Source organism: Chlamydotis macqueenii, chromosome 1, assembly GCF_036417535.1.
Source record: "Chlamydotis macqueenii isolate bChlMac1 chromosome 1, bChlMac1.mat, whole genome shotgun sequence".
In the NCBI taxonomy this organism is placed as follows: Eukaryota; Metazoa; Chordata; class Aves; order Otidiformes; family Otididae; genus Chlamydotis; species Chlamydotis macqueenii.
Window position 1 is genome coordinate 51784017 of NC_141556.1, and position 25491 is coordinate 51809507.

At 38.7% G+C, this 25491-nt stretch overlaps 2 protein-coding genes across 3 annotated transcripts; one reads left to right on the plus strand and one right to left on the minus strand.

Moving 5' to 3' along the window:
• Positions 1–417: 417 nt before the first annotated feature.
• Positions 418–9867, plus strand: ACTR6 (actin related protein 6). Its single transcript, XM_086750874.1, has 11 exons — positions 418–1161; positions 1746–1863; positions 3403–3471; positions 4836–4959; positions 5717–5852; positions 5942–5998; positions 6652–6750; positions 6938–7016; positions 7524–7695; positions 8607–8745; positions 9539–9867. Exons 1-11 carry the CDS (start codon positions 1094–1096, stop codon positions 9666–9668), a joined length of 1191 nt encoding a protein of 396 aa, XP_086607000.1. The 5' UTR covers positions 418–1093; the 3' UTR covers positions 9669–9867.
• A 1680-nt stretch (positions 9868–11547) lies between these two features.
• On the minus strand, positions 11548–25411 carry DEPDC4 (DEP domain containing 4). Of its 2 annotated transcripts, none has more exons than XM_086750862.1 (9): positions 25327–25411; positions 23947–24373; positions 23268–23419; positions 22504–22687; positions 19979–20205; positions 17822–17964; positions 17478–17603; positions 16209–16287; positions 11548–14099 (listed from the first exon to the last, which is right to left on the minus strand). In XM_086750862.1, exons 1-9 carry the CDS (start codon positions 25409–25411, stop codon positions 13882–13884), a joined length of 1641 nt encoding a protein of 546 aa, XP_086606988.1. In that variant the 3' UTR covers positions 11548–13881. The 2 variants fall into 2 exon arrangements, with proteins under 2 accessions (XP_086606988.1, XP_086606978.1); XM_086750852.1 differs by having other exon boundaries at positions 23268–23422.
• Positions 25412–25491: the final 80 nt, after the last annotated feature.

The window sequence follows — 25491 nt, forward strand, 5'->3', positions numbered from 1 at the left end:
AGCACCAGTGAGAGGTTTCATCTTGATGTAAGGAATATTTTTATAGTAAGAACAATCAATCACTGGAACAACCTCCCCAGAGATGTGGTGGAGTCTCTGTTGCTGGAGGTTTTCAAGATGCGGTTGGACAGGGTGCTAGATCATCTCATCTCAGCTCTCCTTCCCACGAAGAGCTGCTTCTCTTTTTCTCTTGCACCAGATGATCTTTCAAGGTCCCTTCCAACCTGGGATGTTCTGTGGTTCTGTGATTCTGTTAAGTGTGTGGTATTCCACACAGACTAAGTAAAACAACAGCTGGTCAGTGTCAGCTGAATATCAAGAGCACTGTTTTTTATAATATTTATAATAAAAGTCTGTTAATTACAGCATACTTAAAACACGACTAAAATGATGACAGTGGAATTTAACAGGTCTTCTATTTAATTTTGTAAGATTGTTACACAGGGAAGGCCCATGCTGCTTTTGCGGGTGCTCACATGAAGTGACTTTCAGGCATCACGTTTCTCCCCGCGGCGCTGGGCTCCCATGCGGCGGCGGCAGCCGGACGGGACGGGACGGGACGGGACGGGACGGGACGGGACGGGCGGTCTCTACCCTCACACGCGCCCCGTCCCGGGCTCTCGCGCTAACGGCTTAGTGCCGGCTGTGCCCCTGCCAGGAGGAAAGAGGCGACCCGCCGAACGAACCCCCACTCCCGCCCCGCCCCGGCCACCGCAGCGCTGGGGCTGCCAACCGGCCGCCCCTTCCCGCCGCCCGGAGCCGCTGGGTGGCGGCGCGGCCCAGCAGGCCCTTGGCGCAGGCGCACTGCGACCGCAGAGAACGGCGAGATCACTCCGCGTCGCAACTCCTCCGCCCGCTCTCTTCGGCGAGAGCTTCCGGGTCACCGCCGGCCAATCGCCTCCACAGCTTGGCTAGCGTCACCGGCAGCACGTGAGCGGCGAGGGTCTCGCGGCAGAGGCGGTTCCCGCGGCACTCCGGCGTCCCGGCAGGCAACGCGCGCGCGCGCTGCTCCTCCGCTCTATGGTAACCATAGAGATCCACGGCGGTGGCGGATCAATACTGGGACGGCGGCGGCCGTGGCGCCGTGGGGAACATGGCGACCCTGGTGCTGGATAACGGCGCCTACAACGCCAAGATCGGCTACAGCCACGCGAACGTCAGGTGAGCGCCCGGGAAGGGAGGGGGCGGGGACAGGGCGGGGCGAGCGTCTCCTTAGCGCTCCGCCGGCACCGGCGCGGCGCAGCTGGCCCCCCCGCCGGCACCTGGGCGCACGGGAGGCCGCCCCTCCTCTCCGTCAGCCCCGCACCGGCCGGCGGGCCGCCACCGCGCCTGCGCTCGCCGCGGAGAGGCCCGGCTCCGCCCCGCCCCTGCCGTGCGGGACCGCCCCTGCCCTTCCCGGCGGGACCGTTAGCCCCTCCCCCACGGGTGTTTGCGGGGTGGGGTTCAGTCACTGAGGGTGGCGGGGCCTGCGCAGCGCTTTTCTGTTGTGTTGGCGGCGGGGGAGGGGGGTAGCTCAGTGCGGTGTGCAGGGTTGGTTTTGATTGGTTCTTCCAAAAGGTCCCTCATCTGGACTGGAGGTGTCAGAAATCAACAAATTTCCCTCATACCTCGCTCCAGTAAATTGATTAAAACCAAAACACAGAAGCAAAAAATATTACTAAAAGTGTACTATTTAAGAAAGCAGCATAAAGGCGATGAATGTGTCTCATATCATGATGGATAAGAAACTTTCTGATCTTTTCCAGCGTTATTCCCAACTGTCAGTTCAGATCAAAGACTGCACGCTTGAAAACCTTTACGGCAAATCAACTGGATGAAATTAAAGATCCTTCTGGTCTTTTTTATATTCTCCCTTTTCAGAAAGTAAGTAAGATATCCTGAAGTTGACATTATAGCCAAACGTAAATTGGTGTTTTAAGGAACAGTTTTCCTACAATATGCCCCAAGTGCAAGGTTATATCTAGTATGATATAAGAATCAAATTCAGCGGGGTGAAGTTTAACAATCATAGAATCATTTTGATGGGAAAAGTCCCTGAAGATCATTGAGTCTAACTGTAAACGTTACACTGCCGTGCCCACCCCTAAACCGTGTCCCTAAGTACCACATCTACGCATCTTCTGAACACCTCCGGGGACGGTGACTCAACCGCTTCCCTGGCCAGCCTGTTCCAGTGCTCCATAAGCCTTCCAGCAATGAAAGCTTTCCTAAGATCCCAGCTAAACCTCCCCTGGCCCAACTTGAGGCCGTTTCCTATGCTGCTATCACATCCCTCTTGGGCAAAGAGAGTGATGCCTACCTCGCTACCACTTCCTATCAGGTAGCTGTAGAGAGCAAGAAGGTCTCCCCTCAGCCTCCTTTTCTCCAGACTAAACAACCCCAGTTCCTTCTGCCACTCCTCATAGGACTTGTCCTCCAGACCCTTCACCAGCTTCCTTGCTCTTCTTTGGACACACTGAAGCACCTTAATGTCTTTCTTCTAGTGAGGGGCCCAAAACTAAACCCAGTGTTCAAGATGTGGCCTCCCAAGTGCCGAGTCCAAAGGGACAATCACTTCCCTAGCCCCGCTGCCCACACTATTTCTCATACAAGCCAGGATGCTGTTGGCCGCCTTTGCCAGCTGGCCACACTGCTGCCTCATATTCAGCTGCCTGTCGAACAACACCCTGATGTCTTCGACTGGGTAGGTTTCCAGCTACTCTTCCCCAAGCCTGTAGCATTGCATGGGGTTGTTGTGATCAAAGTGCAGGACCTGGCACTTGGCCTTGAATCTCATAGAGTTGGCCTTGGCCCATCAATACAGCCTGTCCAGATCCTTCTGAAGAGCCTTTCTACCCTTAAGCAGATCAGTACTTCCACCCATCTTGGCATCATCCCCAAACTTACTGAGAATGCACTTGATCACCTTGTCCAGACTGGCCTCAATACTGAGCCCTGGGGAACACTAGGCAGCCTTTCCCTCATCCACTAAGTGGGTCACCTTGTCATAGAAGGAGATCAGGTTGGTCAAGCAGGACCTGCATTTCATAAACCCATGGTGACTGGGCCTGATCACCTGGTTGTCCTGTATGTGCTGCATGATGGCACTCAAGATGATCTATAACCTTCCTCAGCATCGAGGTCAGACTGACAGGCTTCTGTCGAAGAGAATAGGAAACACAGTTTACATTGGTTTTGTAGGGTGGTAATTAACATATTTGTGGGGAATATTTGTAACATTCTTTATCCTATGTAACATTCACTCCTTAGCATAGAAATGTGAATTCAGACATTTTTACTCTCTTTTTCTTTATATTACCAGTCTGTCTATCACTTGACATTTTTCGATTTCTAGTAATTTATTGTTTTTTAAGTATGATTTTGTTTTCTAAATAATGCATTTTTTTTTCTAAATTCCTACAGGGTTACTTGGTGAACTGGGATGTCCAGAGACAGGTTTGGGATTATCTTTTTGGAAAAGAAATGTATCAAGTAAGAGCTTTATTTAATTACAGATTTCGTATAGGTTAAATACTGACTAATGGAATCAACATAAGTACATCAAATATTAAATAGCACTGGTGAGCTTACTGTTCTCGTTGAAAGGGCTTTCAATTAGAAATCACAGGGATGTATTTTTTTGGAAACTGAATGCAATTTTTGCTTTGAGCTCTGGTGTAGGAATTTAAAAAACATTTAAATTTTTCATTTGTGTGTATTCATATTGAGTTCAGTTCACGTATGTTAAGAAATTCACATGAATATAATTAACAGTTCAAGTTGCTAAAACATAATAATGCTTATAGACAGATAGAATGTGGTTTAGTGATTAAGAAACTGTTGATGTAGAAGAGAGTGATGAGCTAGGTCAGCAGGCCAAAAGACATACACATTAAGTAACCATCTTTGGCTAACCATTTTCTGCCTATGAGTAAGCTGAATGTATAAAATATAAATATCTGATACTTAATTTTTCTTACATATCACATGAAGTGGATTTAGCACAAGAAGTGTAATAAGCCTTCCCTTTTATTTTTGCTTTAGAAAAAAAACGTTACATACTCTGAATTTTTTTTTTGTTTTTGTAACACCTAGGAGGCAGAATGGTACTGAGAATGAAAGTAATGCCTCAAAATACCTTAGTGTCAGTACTTAAAAATATACAGTGATACAGTGCTGGCTTTTCATACTTAGCTTTCATTTTAGTTTTGGAACTAGATTCAATTTAGTCATGGTTTCAAGGAGAATTTGGTTTTAATTCTCTTTCATGAGTGAAGACCACAGAGAGATACAGCTGGTAATGTGTTTAGGGCCATATGCAGTTACAATTGAAGTAACCCTCTGAAGTCCTCTCTAAAGGAGTTTGAGATATCAGTAAATGTGGAAAGCCCAAGATCTTTTGCTGGCCTCTTTAGGGGTCACTAGGGGTCACTTATTGATTCCAATTTGCGCTGCACTTCAACTTTGGTTATTAGATAAGTAATTTTGTGATGCAGGTGCTGAGCTGTTGAAGAGACTGATCTTTCTGTAGTTGACGGGATTAGTGTAAAGCATCTTACATGAGTATTGTAGTGTTCCTTTATGGGTATCTCTTTAAAATGTTGGATTACAATTTGCAAGGATGATAACAGAAGCAGAATATCTATGAAGCTGTTCCCTTCCATTATGTTTTCACTCATTAATTTGATAAAGTCTTTAAAAAAACTAGAACTTTTTAAGTCCAGCTTCTACAAACAGATATGGCAAGTGGTAATCATGGCTTCCAGTTTACGTGATCTTCACCTGCTGCAAAATATGGTAACGGAGTATTAATTTCTAAATTTTGTGTAATGACAGTCTTAATGTATTTTTCATAGGTGGATTTTGTAGATACCAATATTATTATTACCGAACCTTATTTTAACTTCAGTTCAATACAAGAATCCATGAATGAAATTCTATTTGAAGAATATCAGTTCCAAGCAGTTCTTAGAGTAAATGGTGAGTCTGTCTCCTCCTGGTCTCCATGTATGTATTTTGAAGGTTAAGCTTGTAAATAAATAAATAAGCATGCATGCATGCCTGCATGTACATGCACATGTATATATAAAGACAGTAAAGAAATTACTTTCCTTCCTGGCTCTTGAGTGATATTCTTCTATATGTACTCTAACTGGATTAAACATTTTTTGTAGAAATTCCAGCTACACTCTTATATTACATTCTTAAGAGTCTCGTGCTATATAATTAAAGGAAATTTGAGGAGAGTCAGGATGACAGAGATGACAATGGATTTTGAAACAGGATAGCATTTGAGAAAGTCTACCAAAAATTGGCATGAAGTTTTTGATAGCTTTCCTTTTTTTGGAGGTAGGGGTGGTTTTTTGTTTGGTTTGGTTTTGTATTAGCAAATACGATAATGAAATGTATTGTATCTTACAGGGAATGTGTAAATAACATCACAACCCTTCTGAAAAATAGCTGGAATTGGATTGATAAATTGTGGTGTTATCAGTCTGCTTGGACTTTAGGAGAGGAAATTGAACATTGACTGGAATTATTGAAAAAGAATAGATAGGGGCATATACAATACTTAATTTTATCCACTGTCAAAATTAATTCATGTGTTAGCTGTAGTATTATGTATTGAGGTCTTGGAAAAAGGGATTTGAAATATGAAGCAAGTACACTTTCATATCAATGTGATTCTAAAAGTGTGCATTCATATAAAAATTGAATGAAATTTCATGTATTTCAGCTGGAGCTCTTAGTGCGCACAGGTATTTCCGGGATAATCCATCTGAGCTATGTTGTATCATTGTGGATAGTGGATACTCTTTCACACACATTGTACCTTATTGTAGAAGTAAAAAGAAGAAAGAGGCAATCATCAGGTAACTGCAGTGTGTATTTTCTAGAAGAATTGTTTGTTTGGCCTGAAGTTAATAATGACAGAATTCCTTGTGTCGCTCCTTTCCTGTAGGATTAACGTTGGAGGAAAACTCTTAACTAACCATCTGAAGGAGATAATCTCTTACAGGTAAAGCATGCTGATAGTCATCTTCAGACCTGGTATGAAATGAGCTAAAAGTTTGTGGGGATGTTCTTACTGGTTCTGTGAATTTTAGATTAAATGCTGTTTAAAGGAGAAGGGAATTTTTGTCTGTTATAATCTGCTAGCTGCCATCTTGAGCTTAAGCTCAAAATGAATTAACATGAGCTTAAGGTCTTTGAAGAATTAGGCTGTTAGTTTTTAAATAGGTCACCTGTATGTTCACAATTCTACAAGTCCTCACATATTTTCTGACATGTCTCGGTAGATCGTCAGTTACTTTGCTAACTGATTCTGTCAATACCAGAAATAAAATTCAATAGGATAAACTTTTCATTAGTATCCTTTAGCTTTGAACTTTATGTAGGTGAAGCTCATTGCTAACAGAGCTAATTGGAAGACTATAACTGTCCTTCTTTTGAAGACGTTGGGCAAATGCAGGTAGAAGTTTGTGTTTATTGAATTGTGAAATAGGAAAATATTAAACTCCAGTAGGCCAGGAATGCTTTTGTAAATTGCATACAAGTTTTAGATACCGAGACAGTAGCTTTAGTTACTCATTGCCCCTGGAAAACTGGAAGGGTAATGCTAAGACTTAATTATTCTAAAACTTCTGTGTTTTTGTTTTTTGTTTTTCACAGGCAGCTACATGTTATGGATGAAACGCATGTAATTAACCAAGTGAAAGAAGATGTGTGTTATGTTTCTCAAGACTTTTACAAGGACATGGACATTGCCAAGTACGTATACAATGGTACGAAATGTAAAAGTTGATACTTCTGAATAATCTATTTCTACGAACAAATAAAACTATACTCTTAATCAGAAAATTTTCCAGTTAAGTCAAAGGAAGTCTTGTCAGTATAAAATAGTTGGGATTTAGAACTTGTTCTTTATTCTGTTGTATTTTACATTCTTTTCTTTCAGATTGAAAGGAGAGGAAAATACTGTAATGGTAGATTATGTTTTGCCAGACTTCAGCACAATCAAAAAAGGATTTTGTAAGGTAATGATAGTATGGTTTTTGAAGTATTTTTTGGACTGTTCCCCTGCACAAGTTTAGTAGAGGGGTTAGTCTAATGCTGTATTGTAACTTCTTTCTGTGCTATGCATTAATTGGTAAAGTTTTCCTTAGGAAGTTGAAATGAAAATTAAATACTATTTATCCAGCACAGCATTTTATGTTCTGTTATTTAATACTTGTAGTTTTCTGTAATTGTGCTCTGTCAGACAACCTATCCATGTCATTGTTGCTGGTGGTTTTTTTTAAAGTTAAGTTGGAAAATGTTTTCTCTGATTTGATACTTTTTTTGTAAGTCTCTCTGAATTTCATTTAAATACCCTAATAGGTAGAAGGTTCAGAGTATGTATTATTCTTGAAAGATTTGCTGATAATATGACTTAATGTAGAATATACTGCGTACCTCTGCAGTACATGGAAAACATTAGCTGAATACTGTAGGATGTAATTTCTTGTCTTAAGCAGTGGCTACTATTCATGTCTTTAATTTAGCCAAGGGAAGAGATGGTGTTAAGTGGAAAATACAAGACTGGTGAACAAATACTTCGTCTAGCAAATGAAAGATTTGCAGTTCCAGAAATACTCTTTCATCCTTCGGATATTGGCATTCAGGAGATGGGAATTCCTGAAGCCATTGTTTATTCTATACAGAATTTACCTGAAGGTATAACCGAAAAGTATTTTGAAAAGTTGGGGGGGAGATGTTGGTTTGGTTTGGAGTTTTTTTGTTGTTTTGGTTTTGGGTTTTTTGGTTTCCTTTTAAAGCCTCTAAAGTGTCTTAAGAAGCCAGTACTCTCAATATGCCAGTTACAAAGTTGTTGTGAACTGCTCTGTCTTCTGGCGTGCGTCATATACTCTAGAACTTATTGTTTACAAGATTCCCTGTAGGCAAACAGATTTTGTGGCGATTCATTGATTGGTTTCTACTCTTGTTTCAATTAATTGCTATGGACTTAATTCTTCTTAACATCCTTTTCTAATGTGACCTATCTGTCTTGGACGCTGATGATGGAATATACTTAAAATTAGTTTTAGTTGTGTTTCAAAATTCCCTTCTTCACTGGAAGAGAAAAATCAAACTGATGAGAAAAATGAAACTGGCCAAACTCAGTAATTTAAACATCAAAGTATAAAATCTTTCTGACTGCTGTTTGTCAGAAGTAATACTAGAGCTTTCATTTTATAGATGATGTACATGTAATTAATGTTATTACTACAAAGAAGATTGTCATAGGTTTTATGATACCACATAAGTATGGCCACATTGAGGCTATTATTTTGTACTCTTAAAAAATTGTATAATTTAAAATCCCTTTTGAAATGGGAATTGTGTTAGCATATGTGAAATTTAATAGATCATATAAGAAAACAGTAGTTATCAAAGCCAAATTCTGAAAATCACAAAGAACGTAGGATAATTGATCACTTTCTTGTATTTCTTAATAAAACTATATAACTGATATGATCATTAGATGATCATAAAATTCTTCTATGCATATTTCTTACTTCTGTTAAAAAAAACCCTTTAAATATATATTCAGTCTCTAACTACAGATTTACTTATTTATTCTACAGAAATGCAGCCTCATTTCTTCAAGAACATAGTTCTAACTGGAGGAAACACCCTTTTTCCAGGCTTCAGAGATCGAGTTTATTCTGAAGTTCGATGTCTTACTCCAACTGATTATGATGTTTCTGTTGTTCTTCCTGAAAAGTAAGTTCTCAACTGTACAGAACAAGCTTTGTCCTTCTAGCAGAACAAATTATAAAGAGGGATTTATTTTCCTGATTAAAATGATAGATGAGTAAAGGGGTTAATTTAAATATCAAGTGAACCAAAATTGTACAAGAAGAATGTTTTAAATCAGTGCATTATCAGACAAACCAAATAAATTAGAGACCACCTGTTTGCCCTGTACTTTGGCTAAGCATATAAGTAAGTGTTTTCAGGATCAGTCTTTTTATCGTAAACAGATAAACAAGACTGTATTGTCATTAAATGGATATGTAAGTATGCCAGATGAGAGTTTAGTCTTTTACTTAGAAGAATTTTCAGAATCTGAATGCTGCCATGTCGCTATTAACGTAGGCACTTCAGGGATCTGGCAGGGGTAACATCTTTGCAGAAAGAGAGTATACAGTTGAGACAAAATGTCTTCAAACTACAAAAAAATCTGTACTTTTAGAAAGTATTATTAAAGAATATTTTTAAATATTATTAAAGAATCATTATCATTCAAAGTAAATACAAAGACATCACCACATCCTGCCCTCTTCACACCTGCCTCCAAAGAGGCACTTGCTTTTATGAAAAACAAAGTCAGATAGCCGTGCTAAAATTTCAGACTTTGCCTCATACATTGTCTCGAGCTGGATGGTTTGATTTAGCAATCAAAAAAAAAATTTTAAATAGATATGGCTAAGTAAAAGACTTGGAAATCATCCCTGCTTACTTCTATTTTAAATAAACCTACAGGTGAGTAACAATAACTTTGTTCATTTTTCAGCCCTATTACTTATTCTTGGGAAGGTGGGAAGCTCATTTCTGAAAATGATGATTTTGAAGACATGGTAGTAACTAGAGAAGATTATGAAGAACACGGACACAATATCTGTGAAGAGAAATTTGATATATAGGTAGCATAGTTGGATTCATTGTTATTCCATTGTTTTACTCAAAATGGAACTTTTTGAACTACAACCTGTTTTCTGTCAGTTAGGACTGTGTTTTAGCTTTCCTCTACTTAAGTGGGTTGTGAAAAAAGTCTTTCTGAGAGTTTAAAAATAAAGTTTTACAAGCCTAATACTATGAAATAATATGTTCATTGTAATTTCATTATGTTCTCATCTTTTACTGATAGCTTCATTGTATTCTTATTGAAAAAAAACCTCAGTGCGTGAGGGAATAAAAATATTGAATGCTTGTACTGGTGTGATACTAACACATAATGAGAAGAAATCAAGATTTTTTTTTAACTTAATATTATTCTAACTTTTGCATGCACTTGAATGGGCATTAGACACATCTCAAAAAGTCTCTCTGAGATTGCCTATCCTGAAAAGGAATACATGAGTTTTATTGGTTATTTTAGTGAATAGCCATGAGAGGAATATACTTTAAATATGACCAGCGCTATTGAAAGTATATGTAAGCTTTGAGAAAATAATTTTAATAATTCTTTTTTAAAAAGGAGTTTAAGGTTAGTGGGTTGTGGGATTTGTTAGTTTTTGTTTGAACAATGGCTGAGCAAATAAGCCTCCTGCCACTCCCCTTACCATTCTGAAATCACTGCCAGGCTGGTGCCCGAGGTGAACCAGCCTTGCAGCTGTGTCCTGGGTGATCCCATCTGTGTCCTATCCATGCATTCCAGAAAAACACAAATACTCCAGCCTGAACCTATTCTTTCCAATTACGGAGCACAGGTGGCATCAGAAGTTCTGTTACTGTGCCATCAGTCTGTGCAGCATCGTATGCAGGAGGGGAAAGAGCAACAGCCCCGGGTAATAGTCAGATAGAAGCTTCGGAGGGCTGTGTTAGTAGGGAGTTCCCCAGGTGGCTTCCTTGGTCACCAGGACAGAGGCAGGTACTTGCACAGGGTGGATAACAGACACACAGGTGCTGACACAGCTCTTGATCTAATGCAACTTGTGGCCACAGGAGAATTAGCCTTTTAGCTGGGCTGGTGATACTCGGTGGTCTTAGATTTGCAGGGGAGTATTCTGTTCTCAGCTGAAGTCTCATATTCCCTCATGTAAAACCAGTAAGCATACTTACCTAGCTTGGAACAAAGAGCACAGGCTGACTTAGGCAGGTGATGGCTTAAGATACAGAGATATCCTCATCTCTGTCTTCCATTTCTTTTCCACTTCAGATAAATATGTGGAGTTAGAGCCATGTTGCTCTGATGAACATTCCAGATTCTGGTGAGCTGTTCCTGTTACTACCCAGAGGTCTCAGCATAAGGGTAAAATAGAAGAGAAGTCAGCACTCCAGAGAATGGGAGATGCTGATGATGAGCTACCCCAGTTAGTTTTCTGAGATGATCTTTCTTCTTTAATACAATTTTTTGTTTGTTTGGTTTTTTTCACTTTGGACTGCTAGCTCATGGTGGCTTTCCTCCAGTCTAGCCTGCTGAGAGAAATGGAAGAGTTAATTTCCTGCTCCTGTTAGAGCTGCATGGGCCATAGAGGCAGCTAGGGGATTAATGCAGAACACCACCTACAAATTCTTGGGATACAGCTGTTGTATTACTCTGTAAGAAAGTACAGGACATCAGTAAGTCTAATACACTTATTTTGATATCCAGGTGTAAAGGTCCTCATGTCTGACCTCTGGCTTTGTAAATATCTGCTTCACAAAATTTTCAGCATCCTTTAGCTGAGACAAAAAAAAGAAATACATGCATTGTTCCCATAGAAGCAACAATGAACCTCTTCCTTGGTAGCAGTGAACATGAATGCTCTATGAATAGAAGTAAGCCTCCTTATTTTTAAGGCGGCATAACTTGTTCTTTGGATTAAATTCTTCACTCTGGAAATTTTATACTTCAAACACAAATTCATACTGAGAATTAATTTGATAACTAGAAATCATAAACAGAAATGAGTGAGAGGTCAAAGTTTCCATACCAGATGATTTTGTGTCAAATATTGTTTAAAATTATTCATCTTTGTAAAGTTCTGTCACTGAAGTTTTTCTGAATTTTGAAATGTCACTGAAAGTGTAACAATGCAAAACAGTAATCTGTAGTTCACCAAATCTGTTTTGTTCAGCAGGCCCTTCCTTGTACTTAAATGTGAAATATGAAGGTTTTTTTTCAACAGAAGATTAAAAATTATTAAATCCTCCTGTCAGGGTAGGTGAATAAAATATGGCTCTCAAGACCTCTTCCTTTCCTTTGTCTGCAAAATTCAATCTTGACTTCTTGTCACATGAACTGAAGTAAAGCACCTGGCAGCTATAAACTCCTGCTGTCCACTTGAATAATTTCCTTTGTTTGATACCTGTTTCTACATCTGCTGAGCTTCTTCTTCCTTATGAAAGCACTATGAAATGATAGACTGATTAATCGCTTTTTATGCAACGCTTTATTATCAACATCTTTAAATTAGCACAAGAAAATTCAAATCAAGTCACAAAGTGCAAGAATTTGTTTGTTAAAAACTACAGTTTTTCCCAAAGCACTCCCAGTCCATCTGTCCTATAAATTACCATGTTATCATCCCTCCCTGTTACCAGGTTCAGTATTTTCAGTGAGACCCACTCACAGCACTGAAGAGAGAGGAAAAAAAAATACAAATAAAAACCTAAACTAAAATCCCCTTCTCTCACTACTCAACACGAGAAGCACTTAATCAAGAGATACTTTCATGTTTACAAGTCTCAATAACCTGCTTTTATACACACTTCCTTTTCTGGGAGAATGACCAAAAACTCCCCACAGGGCTAGAAAAAGAATACACGTGGCCCTGCAGTCTCGTAATTAAGGCATTTACCTCTGAAATGTGAAATTTGGTCTTTTTTCCTCCTCCAGAAGTTATTTGTTTTACACTGACACTGTTAAATAACAAGTGCACAAACAAGGACATGTGCCAGAGGCTTCAGCTACATTCCCTGACTTCCAATAGGCTCAGCTTCTTTAATTAAGACTACTTGAAATATGCAAGTTAACACAACCTATTACCTGTACACATAGTTGGTTTTATCTACCAATTTAACCATTTCAATTTATAAAAGAAAACAAAACAGCACTTTTTCAGAAAGCTTTGGTATCTTGGTAACTTGACCACGCATTTGAAGAGCGGTTGAGGATGTAGGTATCTAAAGAAGCATATTCATAATAAAACTCACAGTCACAGTGGAGCTAGTCCAGCAAATGGACCATGAAAATGATAAGGGACTGGAGCATCTGCCATACAAGGAAGAGGATGAGAAAGCTATGATTGTTTAGCCTTGACAAGAGAAGGCTCAGGGAAGGGAGTAAAGAAGACGGAGCAAGACACTTCTCAGTGGTGTCCACTGAAAGGACAAGAGGCAACACGCACAACTGAAATGCAAGAAATTCTAACTAAGTGTAAGGTGGGGTGGTTTTTTTTTCGCTTTCCACCTTTGCCCTATGAATCTCTAAATGCTATCAAAATATTTATGACAAACAAAAGTATCTTCACATGAAAATAAATTGCTTAAGTACACAGATCTAAACCAAGATTATTATTTCTCAAGTTTTATAAAAAATTTCATTTTTTACTTGCTTTTGTGTAAAAGCTCCATCTGTCAGAGGAGGGAAGGAATAACAGGCTGTAAGTAGTGACTGCAAGCACGTATGGCTCCCTTGCTTAATAAATCTTGCCTGCCACAGATTCAAAACCCACTGATCTGCTCCTAACATTTTTAACAAACTTTGTACGCTTTCAAAGTACTCATCGGAGCCATAATCTACAATTTGAGATTAGATTACAGTTAGATTATGAACTACAGATAGAAAAGATTAAAAACCTTACTGAGTATCAACCCAAGCATGGCTCTGAATGTAGACTTGGCTCAGACGATAGAAAGCCACGGGGTTGGGGGACAGAAGGAAAAGAAGTGCCAAACCCTGAATTCAAAGCTGTACAAGCAGTGTGCTGTTACTACTAACCTAAAAGTAATTAAGTATATTCTGCTGAAAAGCATCATTAAATTATTTTTTTTAGCAGAACAGTAATTTTGATAGTTGTAGTTTCCTGTAACTGAAGACATAAGGATGTAAGAAAATGGTTTGTCTCATGAGCTACTTTCATATGCATCCTCTGCTTTAAAAAAAAAAAAACCACAACCAAAAACAAAAACACAGAAGGGCTGTATTGATGTCTAACCATTTAGAGTACAAAATTCACATGTAGTTTTGCAACCACTACAATAGACAAGAGAATGGTATTTTTGTAATTCTTTAACTAATTTCTTCTTCTGCTTCAAAGGAACAGTAGGGTCATTGTCCATCTCTTGAACCAATGCGAGAAGATACTGATTTGTTTGTTGTTTTTGTTCTTCATATTCTTTAGTTGTCACACGCTGACAGAAGGTGAAGCCTTTGTAAGAAATCAGAGGTTCAGATTAAATTTAATGCATCATTTAAGAGCCTGATTAAAAAAATATGATCAGAAACTAGGTATACTGATATTCCAGTTCAGCTGTGATTACAGTTCTCTACAATGTGAGACATACAGCCCTCCACTGAGCATGGATGAATATCTAAACATTAGCTACAAAAATAAAATTGAAAGGTAGTGTTACAAGTGCAATATTACACATGATTTTGTCTTGCAAACAGGCCTGCACAACAGAGAATCAATGCAGTTCTTGCAAACAGAAACCATAATGAAGACAGCTACACAACAGGAACGGCACCTTGCAGTTGTCATGATCCAGTGATTCCCTGTGAGTCAATTAGATCCATAGGAAAGCCCAGTACATAATGCAAGTGAATAAATATTTTTGAGAAACAGTTGCCTCTGAACCACACCTCTGAAATCATTCTAAATGAGTAGACAGCTCAGCATGGTTTGGGCACCCAGAAGCAGAGGTGATGTGACAGGCAAGCAGTTCAGGGTGAGGGCAGAACAAGGAACTGTATTGTGAGAGACACACAACTCAAGCACGCGTTAGCTATAAAAAAATTGTGAACCAATGCAGTAGAGTACTGTCCTGCAGGGATTCAAGCCTCACCATTAGGTAGGTGATTAGCTCTTAAAACTTCAGGGTGGATCCTTTAGTACAGTGGTTTCAAGGGGCTTACTAGATTAAAACCAATCCCAAGAGTTCCCTCAGTGTTTTTAGCGTTCTGTATTTCCAGCAGACCTAAGGATTACCTTCCTGCCATAGACAGACCCTTTTTCTTGCCTGAGTCTCCCAGCCTTCCCTCCTGCTCCCACCTGCACTTCAGAAGTTCAGCAGCTAAGAATGCTCAGTAGCTCCCAGAAGAGATTTTCCTCCTGTCACCTCCATGAGAAAAGGGAACATGACACCAGAATATGAGGCACACAGGAAAACAGGAATATGATATGCTGGAGAGCTTACAATCAGATCAAACTAGCTATCTCAAGAAGTAGATGGATCTATATGCATTTACAGATTGAAACTTCAAAACTTAGTGGGGAGAAGGTAGTACAGGGTTCATACTTCAATTGTCTGTTCAGTGTCCTGATGGAGATCACACAGGCTCCAGGAATACTGCACACAGGCAACTCCTGCCTCTGCTGCTCATCTCTGTATTCTTTGGCTACACAATATGCGATACTTGGAACACTGAACCAGAAGCAATTTGGACACATTTCAGAACCCAACACAGATGGTAGAAGATTCTGTACCAAAACTACTTCTCAGGCAACTGCTGTATTAAATATAGTATTAAACAACACAATAACTTAGGGTGTCACTCAGTTCCCAATGGCTTCTCCCCAATGTTTAAGCACATAATGCAGTGGCAATACAGAAGTCAGAGGGAAGAAGCTGAAGGGTCAGAGAGAATTTGAATTATTTAAGCTAGCCCTTTTAGCACAGTGCTGAAAGGTATTTTTGGCAGCAAGGTCAGATGGAATGTTAGCTCATAAAAGTAGCGAGCTGGAAAACACTAATCTCACATACATGCCAAGTGTCAAATGCCTTCCTTTTAGGCTACACTACCCTTCTGTAAGTCTTAAGCTCTTAATAAACGTTGTGCTTACCCAGAAAAGGAAGAGAGTTCTCAAAACACTAAACAATCTAAGTCTGTGCTCAAGACACCTATTAGAACCTCAAACGACTGAGCTCTAGGAGAATTTTCAAGTGTCTTCTGGCAGAAATACAAGAATGGTATTCCTATATATATAAAATCACATCAAATTCACAAACCAAATTATAAGCAAGTCACTTCAGGAAGCACATTTTGCATTAATTTCTCCAGAAGTCATTATTTGGTAAAAAATTTTGCAATGTGTTCAAACTACATAATTAATAGAATCATTATTTGCTAATATTCAGAGGTCAGTGTTTTGCTTATAGCAGATAACTTAAATACTTAGTGAATTAGCTACTAGTTGCTTTAATACTTCACTTCTAATAAAAGGAAAAGAACATAGTCTATGCAAAATTATAGTCAACTGATGATAAATCAATTTGTATAGAAAGGTTTATACAAAAATGTGTATCACATCATCTACCTGAATTGATATCTGGATCTTGTCCTTCTAGCAAACTCTCAAGTTTCCTACTAGTTAGTTCCAGAAGCATTAAAGGAGTCTGAAAATACAATCCAACAAAGAAAAAAGTTACAAAACCAATACTTCTGTATTTTGAGAATCTAAATCTTTCAGATGATCAATTTAAAAACTACATAGTTAACTGCAGAAGAATGCATGCCTACATTTATTTAGGAACACATTCAAAATCTCTCAAAAAATTGCACTAAAACACACATATATGTTTATTTCTGATATTTGTGGCCAAAGAAATAGGAGGCAAGATGTTCTAGATGTTGTTTTCCACTGAACTACAGCAAAAAACTGTAGCGTAGACCTGGAATTTATTTCGGCTTATATAATACAAAAGGCTCTCAACTGCAGTTGTGACAGAGCAAGCCACCATCCACTCTGCTGTCACTGCTACGAAGCAGCGGGTACTTATTTTGTCAGATCTGGCTCCATCTCCAATCACGAATCAAAGCCCTAACCCTCCTGTCAGAACTTAATTATATATGCTATCTTACCACAGCTGAGATAGTGGTTAACTAGTTTTCTAGTTTAGTGTTTTAATGAAGAATTTTATAGTTGAGGAAAACAGTAGAGAAGCATCACAACTTTAAGGCACTGGCTGAATTCAGAAAGTCAATACAGGGTCTTGGAAGGTTGCATATTTTCCACATGTGTGACAATATGATGGAATGTAAATAAGGAGACCATAAACCTGTATATTTATGTAATCGATCAAATTAAATAGAAAGGCCATTTCATTTTGTGGTTCTATTTATTTTCTTTAATTTAGAAGTTAACATTTCAAAATGCCAAAAGGAACTCTTAAGAGCTGTCAAAGTTGTACATGTACATTGGGGCACCAGAGATGCCACGTTATGTATCATTCAGACTACATCAGCTGACTTCTAAAGGAGAAAGATATTAAGAAGCCTAAAAAATTTACTAGACAGCCATCAGAAACAAGGTGCCAAAAGGCCTTTATAAAAATTTCTTAATACGAAAAATATTTTCTTAACAGAAATGATGCAAACAGAGAGGATATTATATGTAAAGGATTGCAAAGCTCCAAAAAAGCTGTCCATATAGTCTGAAATAGCTTCATGCCCTACTTGACTGTACCTTTAAACTGTAGCACATGGAATATTAAACTCTGCTTCTCAAACCTCTCATCTCCAGAAAAGCACTTCATGGCATTTAACATTTAAAATGACAAAGCCGATGAGGTAAGGAAAACACTACCTTGAAGAGCTCGGAGTGATTGTCCATCAGAAACTGAGTCAGCAGCTCTGCCTGTGGTTTTGACAATGTCTTATTTTGTAAGATGAATTTTGTGCAAGTCTTGATGATAACAGATCTGTTCTCAAACTAGGAAAAGAACCGCCTAGATTTGGTATTAGATTTACTTGCAATGTGTCAGCAAAGACTAAGTATAACAGGATGATATTAGCAGAAAGTACATCTTGGTATTTGTTTTAAAACAAATCACAATGGAAGGCAGTAAACAAAGTACTTTTAACTCAAAAAAGAGTCAGCTTTACTATGGGAAAGTGCTATTTCCCACACTAAACATAACAGATACTTACTTGTTTTTGTAATTTGTAGCCCTCAGATTCAGATGCAATCGCTATGAATGTCAGGAGTCTATGTAGCTCTTCTCGGATATTTGGTGCTAATAATTTTAAATAAAGTTGGCATGCCTCTAGAGCTTGATCTGTTTTTCCTTTTTCTGCAATACAGTAAAACAGTGTATGCAGTCCAACTGTTCATTTTCAGCCAGGAATACATATTTAAATTCCAATATTAAATCCCAGTTTTGCGATTTTTCCTCCAAACAAAGCATGTTATCTCAGTGACTTCCAAAACTTTTTGACAAGACTCAATACAATCTTTAATCAATTTAAGCTTAAAAACCTTTGTCCCATAGCCAGTCAGGGAACAGATGTACTTGGACAATATATACAGGACATTTTTATGTTCTGTGTACAATGTGCAAACACTGAAGTGATGTTTGCACTGCTTGTATTTACATATCTTCATATTATATTCCAGTATTCATCTTAAAGTCATTAATGAGTTGAACAATTCTAACTTCCTCCTTGTTTGTTTTTGTTGTTGTTGTTGGTTGGTGTCCCCTCTGCCCTCTTTAAGCCATTAGGATATAAGTTTCTCAAGGTAACGTGATAAGGTAGAATTAATCTATAAAAACCTCTTTAGATGATAATTCTAAAACAATAGCGCTTTATCAAAGTAAGGTTAACTGCACTGGATTCTACTTTAAAATTATTATTAGAATCCAAGTTGTTATGCACTGACAACCATAATCTATTCCATAGCACTGAGAGGAGAAAAATGGTAGTAAAATAGTTCAGCACAATCCCCTAACAGTGATCTAGTATGAACTAGGACACAGCTGAGGACCCAGGAACACAGACTAATATTTTCAAACAGAGAATCATTTCCTATTGATAAAGTTAGGGCTACCACTTCATCAAAAAGTAATAAAGCATTAGAAACTGCTTGTGAGATTTTAATCTTTCCAACTTGAGTAAAACAAAGTTAAAGCAAGAATAAGAAAGTAGAATAGGACTTGGATATTCACTGGTCATGTAGTTTAGATCAAGCAGATGCTTAATAAGAAAAAGACCTACAGGCTACTACAGCATTAGAGTAATTCAGCAGAATTATGACACTGTCTTTTCCCTTGCCTACAGATTTGGCTGTTTTGATTCTCTAATTTAGTAATATTCCATAATACTGTTTTATATGAGTTTTGTATTTAAAGTTTGTATATTAAAGTGAACATTTAGCAGAAGTTACCAGTAGCTAAGTCAGTTATTTCAAATTAGCATTCTTTTATTGTGGATGGGTTATGTCATTTTCCAATAGTTTCCCTTTCATGGACTTACTATAATTTGATTATTTTTTCTCCTTTGCAAAATATTATTGCTAGAAATACTGCTTTCTGTATTTTAATGAGGTTTTGGCCACAGGATCCACCACTCTGCTTCAACTGTTACACAGGCCAACTGTGCTGCTATGCTGGCAAGCTCGTCATAGTTCTCTAAAAACAGAAGCTTTTAGTAACACTCCATAAACTCTATAGACCATGTTAATTCTTCAGTTCTATTTAGTGTATGGTTAATCTTAAACTTGTATTTAAATTAAACACTTCTGTTTTACTTGTGAGCATATATGTAGGCAGGGGTTTGATTTTGTTTTTTTTGGGGGGGCGGGGGGGGGCAGGAATGACAGCCTTAATCACAAATTCAGTAACCTCTTTTATAGTTTTAAATAACTTCTGTAACAAAACAAGCTTTAAGTTCAGAACTTACAAAACCTTATTCTGATTAACAAGAAAACTTTACAGCAATGATTTTACTTTTATGGTATTAGTCACAAGCAGCTATAAGGGAAATTCTGACTAGCAGTAAGAAATTTTCACAGCGAGAGTAGTTCTGTATTGAAACCGGTTACCTACAGAGGTTGGTGAATCTCTATCCTTGCAGATTTTTTAAATTCACCTGTATCAGGCCATAAGCAACTTGACCAAACTTTGGAATTTGCCCTTGCCTTGAGCAGAGGTTCTGACTAGTGATCTTGAGCATTCCCTGCCAACCCATAAATCAAAACGGTTCTGCAATAGCATTGCAAACAGTGTCATGATTCAGTTAGTTGACAGTTAGTAAGTTCCATCCTTTATATAGCTTTCACTTGCATTTTTTGTTCCAGGTTGCTCTTACCTATAAGTTCTATAATTCCTGAATGAATATCGAGATCTTGAGTGGCAAGAAGGGAGTCCTTCTTTTGGCTATAATACTTTACTATAATGTCAAAAAGAATCTTCTTGTATGTATCCAGACTGCTGGGTTTGTTAGTGCTGTGAGGTAACTGCTGACTAACCATCACTATGAATTGGTCTGGGAAATACTCCAAGCATTCAATTGCAGCATAGAGCCATTTGTCAAGCCTGTAGAAGGAAAAGTTATTTTTAGTGCTTACTTTAAAATGCTCTGCCTATTCTTATTTAATCCTTTAAAGAAAATTAGATAGCAATAACCATGCAGGTATAGTCACATATTTGAACTACAGCATTAAACTGCTTAATAAGCAACAAGTTTATGTAACTTATTTCACTATAGCAGTTCAAGGATCTACTCAAAATAAGCAACTTGTATGATTTTCCTGTGCTACAGACAATACACTTGAGGTATGCCCAGATCAAAATAAAGTGCCATCATACCAGACTGTCACTGTCCCAAGGACACTTGTCTGATTCAGCTAGTATTTAAAACCAAACACAACCCCACTATTGCTCGAACACACACAATGAAAACCCACCAGGACTAACCAGAGTGAAAAAGCAAGGGATTGGATCTTTAGAGGAGACAAAGACGACAATTAGTTTGCAAACAGAGGAAAAAAAAAATAGTTTAAATTGCAGAAGACTGTGAAAACAGTTTATCATATGACCTAAAATAAAGGCATGAGTTTTCTTAAGCATTTGTTGCCTGTATGAGTTAACTAGGGAGAAAAAAACCAACAATGTAAGAACCTAAAATTCAGGTAGACAACTCATTACTCAAAGAGGCTGGAAGGTCAGAGGAAAAAGTCACTAACTCAACAGTTTTGTACAGAAGAAAATTAAAATTATAGAACTGTGGAGAGTAGAGGGAAAATTACTTTTTTTCTGACTCTCTGGATATAAAATAATTTGAACTGAATCAATAACCCATGAGAAGATGCAAATATTGTTTTAGATCCACAGAATCTTATTTTTATCATGAAGAGCAGAAATAGAGTTCTTTAACTTGCTGCTGGACAGATAGATAAACATGAACTTTTGTTAGAACGGCTGTGGCTAAGGAGGATTGTATAAGTTGGATGCATAAATGTGGTAATGCAGGAAAGCAGAAATAGGATCATGGCCTCCTTTTAGTTATGATCCCCTGAGCAGTGCAATCACTGCAAGCAGAATTTGATTACAGTTTTTAAGTGCCTACATGGAGAGCAGATATTTGATTATTTCAAGCATAACATGACACTATTTGAAAACTGAAGACAGAAAATTTGAGATATAAATTATGCTTACTCCCTCACCCTTATATTGGGGGCAATTAATCCTACAACTACTTGTAATACTGTGGCTATTCTTCATAACTGAAATTTTCAAATTTCTCAGGCATATTATAAGCCAAACCTAAATAATATACTATCTATAAAGATCCTACCCCAGCCTCTCACTTAAGTAATTGTAGAATAAAGTAATGAAGCAAGCGTTTAGTTTTCTTAACACTCATCTGATATATTAGCACTTAACATAGAATACAGAGTAAGAGCCACATATGAGATATTTTAAGAGACATAAAGCAAATCACCCAAGAATCAAGTACAACAGAAGTATAAACCTCAAAAGAAACAGTGTTCATTAACTCCATGGGTTTTTGCTCCCAGAATGACTTAAGATGCTATCCAGCAATAAGCTCTTAGTTTGAAACCTGGAGTTTCATTAGCTTATATAAAACTCTAAACGTATGTAAAAATACTAATATTTCCTCCCTTAAGCAAGAATACCGAAAAACTGTACAGAAGAGTCTCTTTAGGTACACAGATTGATCTCAAATAGAAAAAATTGTACTGATTTGATAGAAATAAGCATTATTAAGACACACACACACGAGAAGACATGCCTCAACCTATTCATTAAAAGTACAATCTAAGATAGGTATCAGCCCAAGTGCAATCAACAGGAATACTACAAAAATAACAGAAGATTTAAGGAAAAGAGCACTGACAACATGCAGCCACTTTCACTTTTATATTCTCAGGATATAAGTATTCTTCAGTGCTATAGCTTAGCTTCTTCTTTTCTGTTGCTAACAAGAGATGCCTTATTGACTTTATATCTTTACAGCACCACCACCAGGAACTGGGACAAACAAAAAGCCTCAGAATAAGTTTTGTCAAGTTCTAATATCTGTTATAGAGACCCAAGAGTGAAGTGTCTGATCTGGAAACTAGGATTGTTTTTGATACTTGAGGTTAAAGTTTTAACATATACTTAAAAATCCTCAAGTGTCCAATCCTAAACATACACTTTTTGTGAATTTCCTTATCACTTCTGAAAAGAAGTCAAAGGAAAGTACATTAATGCCACCTCTGTTTACAAGTAAGATGATGTCTATTCTGTTCACTTAACACGAAATCTTTGATCAAGATTAAAATAAAGCATTTATTAACAAATCCATTTTATAGATGTATAACTTACTCAGGCAAGTTTAAGCAAAATGCAACCTCTCTGTCCAGAAAAGTATTTGAGATAATCAGGTCTTCTTTGCCAAAACAGTCTGGTTTTGTCTTCACAGAAGATACTAAGATACCTTCTAGAAGCGGGACATCAATTAACTGCAGCAGTCGTAGCAGAGTTTGCTCTTTCCAGACATCATCTATTACTGATACCATAAACAAACAAAAAACCCCATCAGAAATAAGATCTTATATAAAACACTAACCTTCATTTTTACTCGCTCAAGAATGTTTTAAGTGTTCAAAAAAAAAAAAAAAACAAACCCCACAAAAAAAAACCAACCCTGAGGTAACAGCACAGTGTGAAGTTTCTGTGTTGGGGAAGAAGGGATCAAAATAGCAATGCTAAGAAAGAAGGCTTTAAAGAGAACATCCCCCCCCATCATATTAGAATTAGTCATAACCTACTCTAATTAGTAATACGTACAAGAAAATACAAGTGAATGGCAAAGGAACCACATAATAAAGATGTGCTTAATCTTAAAACCTATTTCCTTCTGAAGTGGTATTTGCATAAATAGAATAGCACCATCCTGCAAAAACTTAGTCCTGTTTTGCTTCCTTCACTTTACTTACTATGAGCATTTACTCATTTAGCTACTTTGTCATTAGCGACATGTTAAATTCAGGACTCTGAGAGGCAGTGTTTAACAGAAATGAGATACTCACTCCAAGTGGATACAGTGAGGAACAGTCAAGTTTTAAAAAGAAAAACTCAATCCTCACCTCTTTTTGAAAGCAGATGAGTTGGTTCATTAACCATGACCTTTGGAGGTAAAGATGCATGAACATTTATTGATCGAAGAAGCTCCTCTACCCTCTTTTTATCGTCTGCTTCTAATGCTAACGGGTTTGAAAGTGTTGTTTCACACTTAATTCTGCTTATTGGGGAAAAAAAATTAGATCTATAACAAATACAATCAAGGCACATTTATCTTTCTGTCACTTCCTGAACTGCTGTTAAATCAGGACTTCAGAGCTTCACTGTATCTCAGGTTTATCCTATTGCTAGAAAAATCAATCATTCACATCTGCTTTGTGGAAAGGGCAAAGATATTGATTCTAAATGCTGTTTATTAGTTCAATTTATTTTACCAGCTTCAGATTTCAGCACAATTGATTGCTAAACTAAATGATTCCTAGGCTTATGCTACTGTGCCAGACTCTACTCTAAATAACAAAGAGCAGATCAAAGCATTTTAACATTACCAAGAAATACCAGGTACCATCTGCTACTTAGGCATAACATTTCTCAAAACTGGCATGTAATTTTCAAAAGTCTCTGATACCTGGGTTAGACAAACCACCTTAACCTAGGGAAAAAAAAAACAAACTTAGGAAAAAAAGAAAAAAAAAAAAAAAGACAGACATCACAAAGAAATCAGAATAGTTGCGAGTAACTCACTTGGAACGTCTTTTTGTCTTCTGTTTGCAGAGTTGCTCAGGAGACAAGTTCTCATTGTCTTTATTCATTCTCTGAAGAAGAGGAGTAAGACTACTATTTACAAATTTATAGAGACTAGTGTTTGTGTCTTCAAACTCTGTTTCTTTCTCATTCTTGAATAAGTAAAGCTTTGCTCCAACTGGCTCAAACACCTTGTGATCCATCAATGCTTGGCACACACGGACGCCCTTCAGCCGAGAAATATCATTGCAGCTTAGGTACATGCTTTGCATGAGATGGCTTAGCACCACATCAACAGCATTTGAGCCAGTGAAACAGTTTTTGTATGTTTTCAGATGTTGCCTGCGTCTTTTGATTTCCACTTGACTGTGAAGAGCATGAATAATACTATTCCACAGCTGAGTTGCTTGAAAAGGACCATCACCATCTGCAAAATATCAGTATGAAAGTTTTACCGATGTTTATAAAGCTCTAACATTTAAAAAAGTATTTTTAGTCTGTGAAATTAGTTATAGGTATATTTTAGAATTCTCTGGAAATAAGCTTAATTTTACAAAGGCAGAGAAAGATAATACTTCATGAATCAGTCCTTCTTGTTGACTCACCCCCACTAGAGTCAACAGAAGAGAATAAAAAGAGACTAAGAACAAGCAAGGAAGGGGGTTTTTTTGTTATTACTACACATACCGTATGTATGTACACATACACATTAATTCATTACAGAATCACAGAAGGGCTAAGGCTTGCAGGGACCTCTGGGGTCTATCTGGTCCAACCTCCCCAGTTCAAGCAGGGTCACCCAGCCCAGGACCATGTCCAATCAGCTTTCGAATATCTCTAAAAGCAGAGCATCCACAGCCTCTCTGGGCATCACTGAGAAGAGTCTGGCTCCGTCCTCTTTGCACCCTCCCTTCAGGTACTTGTAGACACTGAGCCCTCTCTTCTCCAGGCTGAGTAGCCCCAGCTCTCCCAGCTTTCCCTCGGGGAGATGCTCCTCCAGTCCCTCCTCCCCATACCGCTCTCAGCCCGGCAGAGGGCAAACCAGCCCTCGCAGCACCTTAAACTTCCCCGTCCGTGCCCCAGCCCTTCGCTCCGAACGCCCAGGCGCAGCCCCGCGCCCAGCCCTAGCAGCAGCGCCCGCTTTAACCACGACTTATGGGGGCAGAGCCGGAGGAAGCCCCTCTCCCCTCTGTACAACCACTGCCCCACCGCCGGCCAACGGCCCCTCCGGCGGCACCTGTCCAACGGGCGGGCGGGCACCGGCACCTCAGAGCCCGCCCCGCTCCTCGACGAGGCGCGGAACCGCCGCCAGCCCCACGGGTGCTGCGGCGGAAAAACCCGCGATAGCGGAGAGACGGGAACAGCTCTCTTCCCCCTCACCTCGCCGCCGCGACGGCGGCGGCGACGCCGCCAGCTCACTCTGACTCTGGAGCCTCCTGAACCGCGGAGTCAAATAAACCGCCATGGCCGCGGCCGGCGGAAGCCCGCGCAGTGCATCACTTCCCGCCCACACCCGGCCACCGCCCCTCCGGGGCGGAAGTGCGG

What these genes read in the sequence shown, in the direction of transcription:
- ACTR6 (XM_086750874.1), top strand. Translation starts at nt 1,094, where the DNA reads ATGGCGACCCTGGTGCTGGATAACGGCGCCTACAACGCCAAGATCGGC. An exon ending in AAGGACATGGACATTGCCAA is followed by an intron (nt 6,751 to 6,937) that starts GTACGTATACAA and finishes CTTTTCTTTCAG; the next exon opens with ATTGAAAGGAGAGGAAAATA. An exon ending in TCAAAAAAGGATTTTGTAAG is followed by an intron (nt 7,017 to 7,523) that starts GTAATGATAGTA and finishes TCTTTAATTTAG; the next exon opens with CCAAGGGAAGAGATGGTGTT.
- DEPDC4 (XM_086750852.1), bottom strand. Translation starts at nt 25,411, where the DNA reads ATGGCGGTTTATTTGACTCCGCGGTTCAGGAGGCTCCAGAGTCAGAGT. An exon ending in TCATCTGCTTTCAAAAAGAG is followed by an intron (nt 22,688 to 23,267) that starts GTGAGGATTGAG and finishes TTATGGTATCAG; the next exon opens with TAATAGATGATGTCTGGAAA. An exon ending in AGATCCAGATATCAATTCAG is followed by an intron (nt 14,100 to 16,208) that starts GTAGATGATGTG and finishes TTTCTTACAAAG; the next exon opens with GCTTCACCTTCTGTCAGCGT.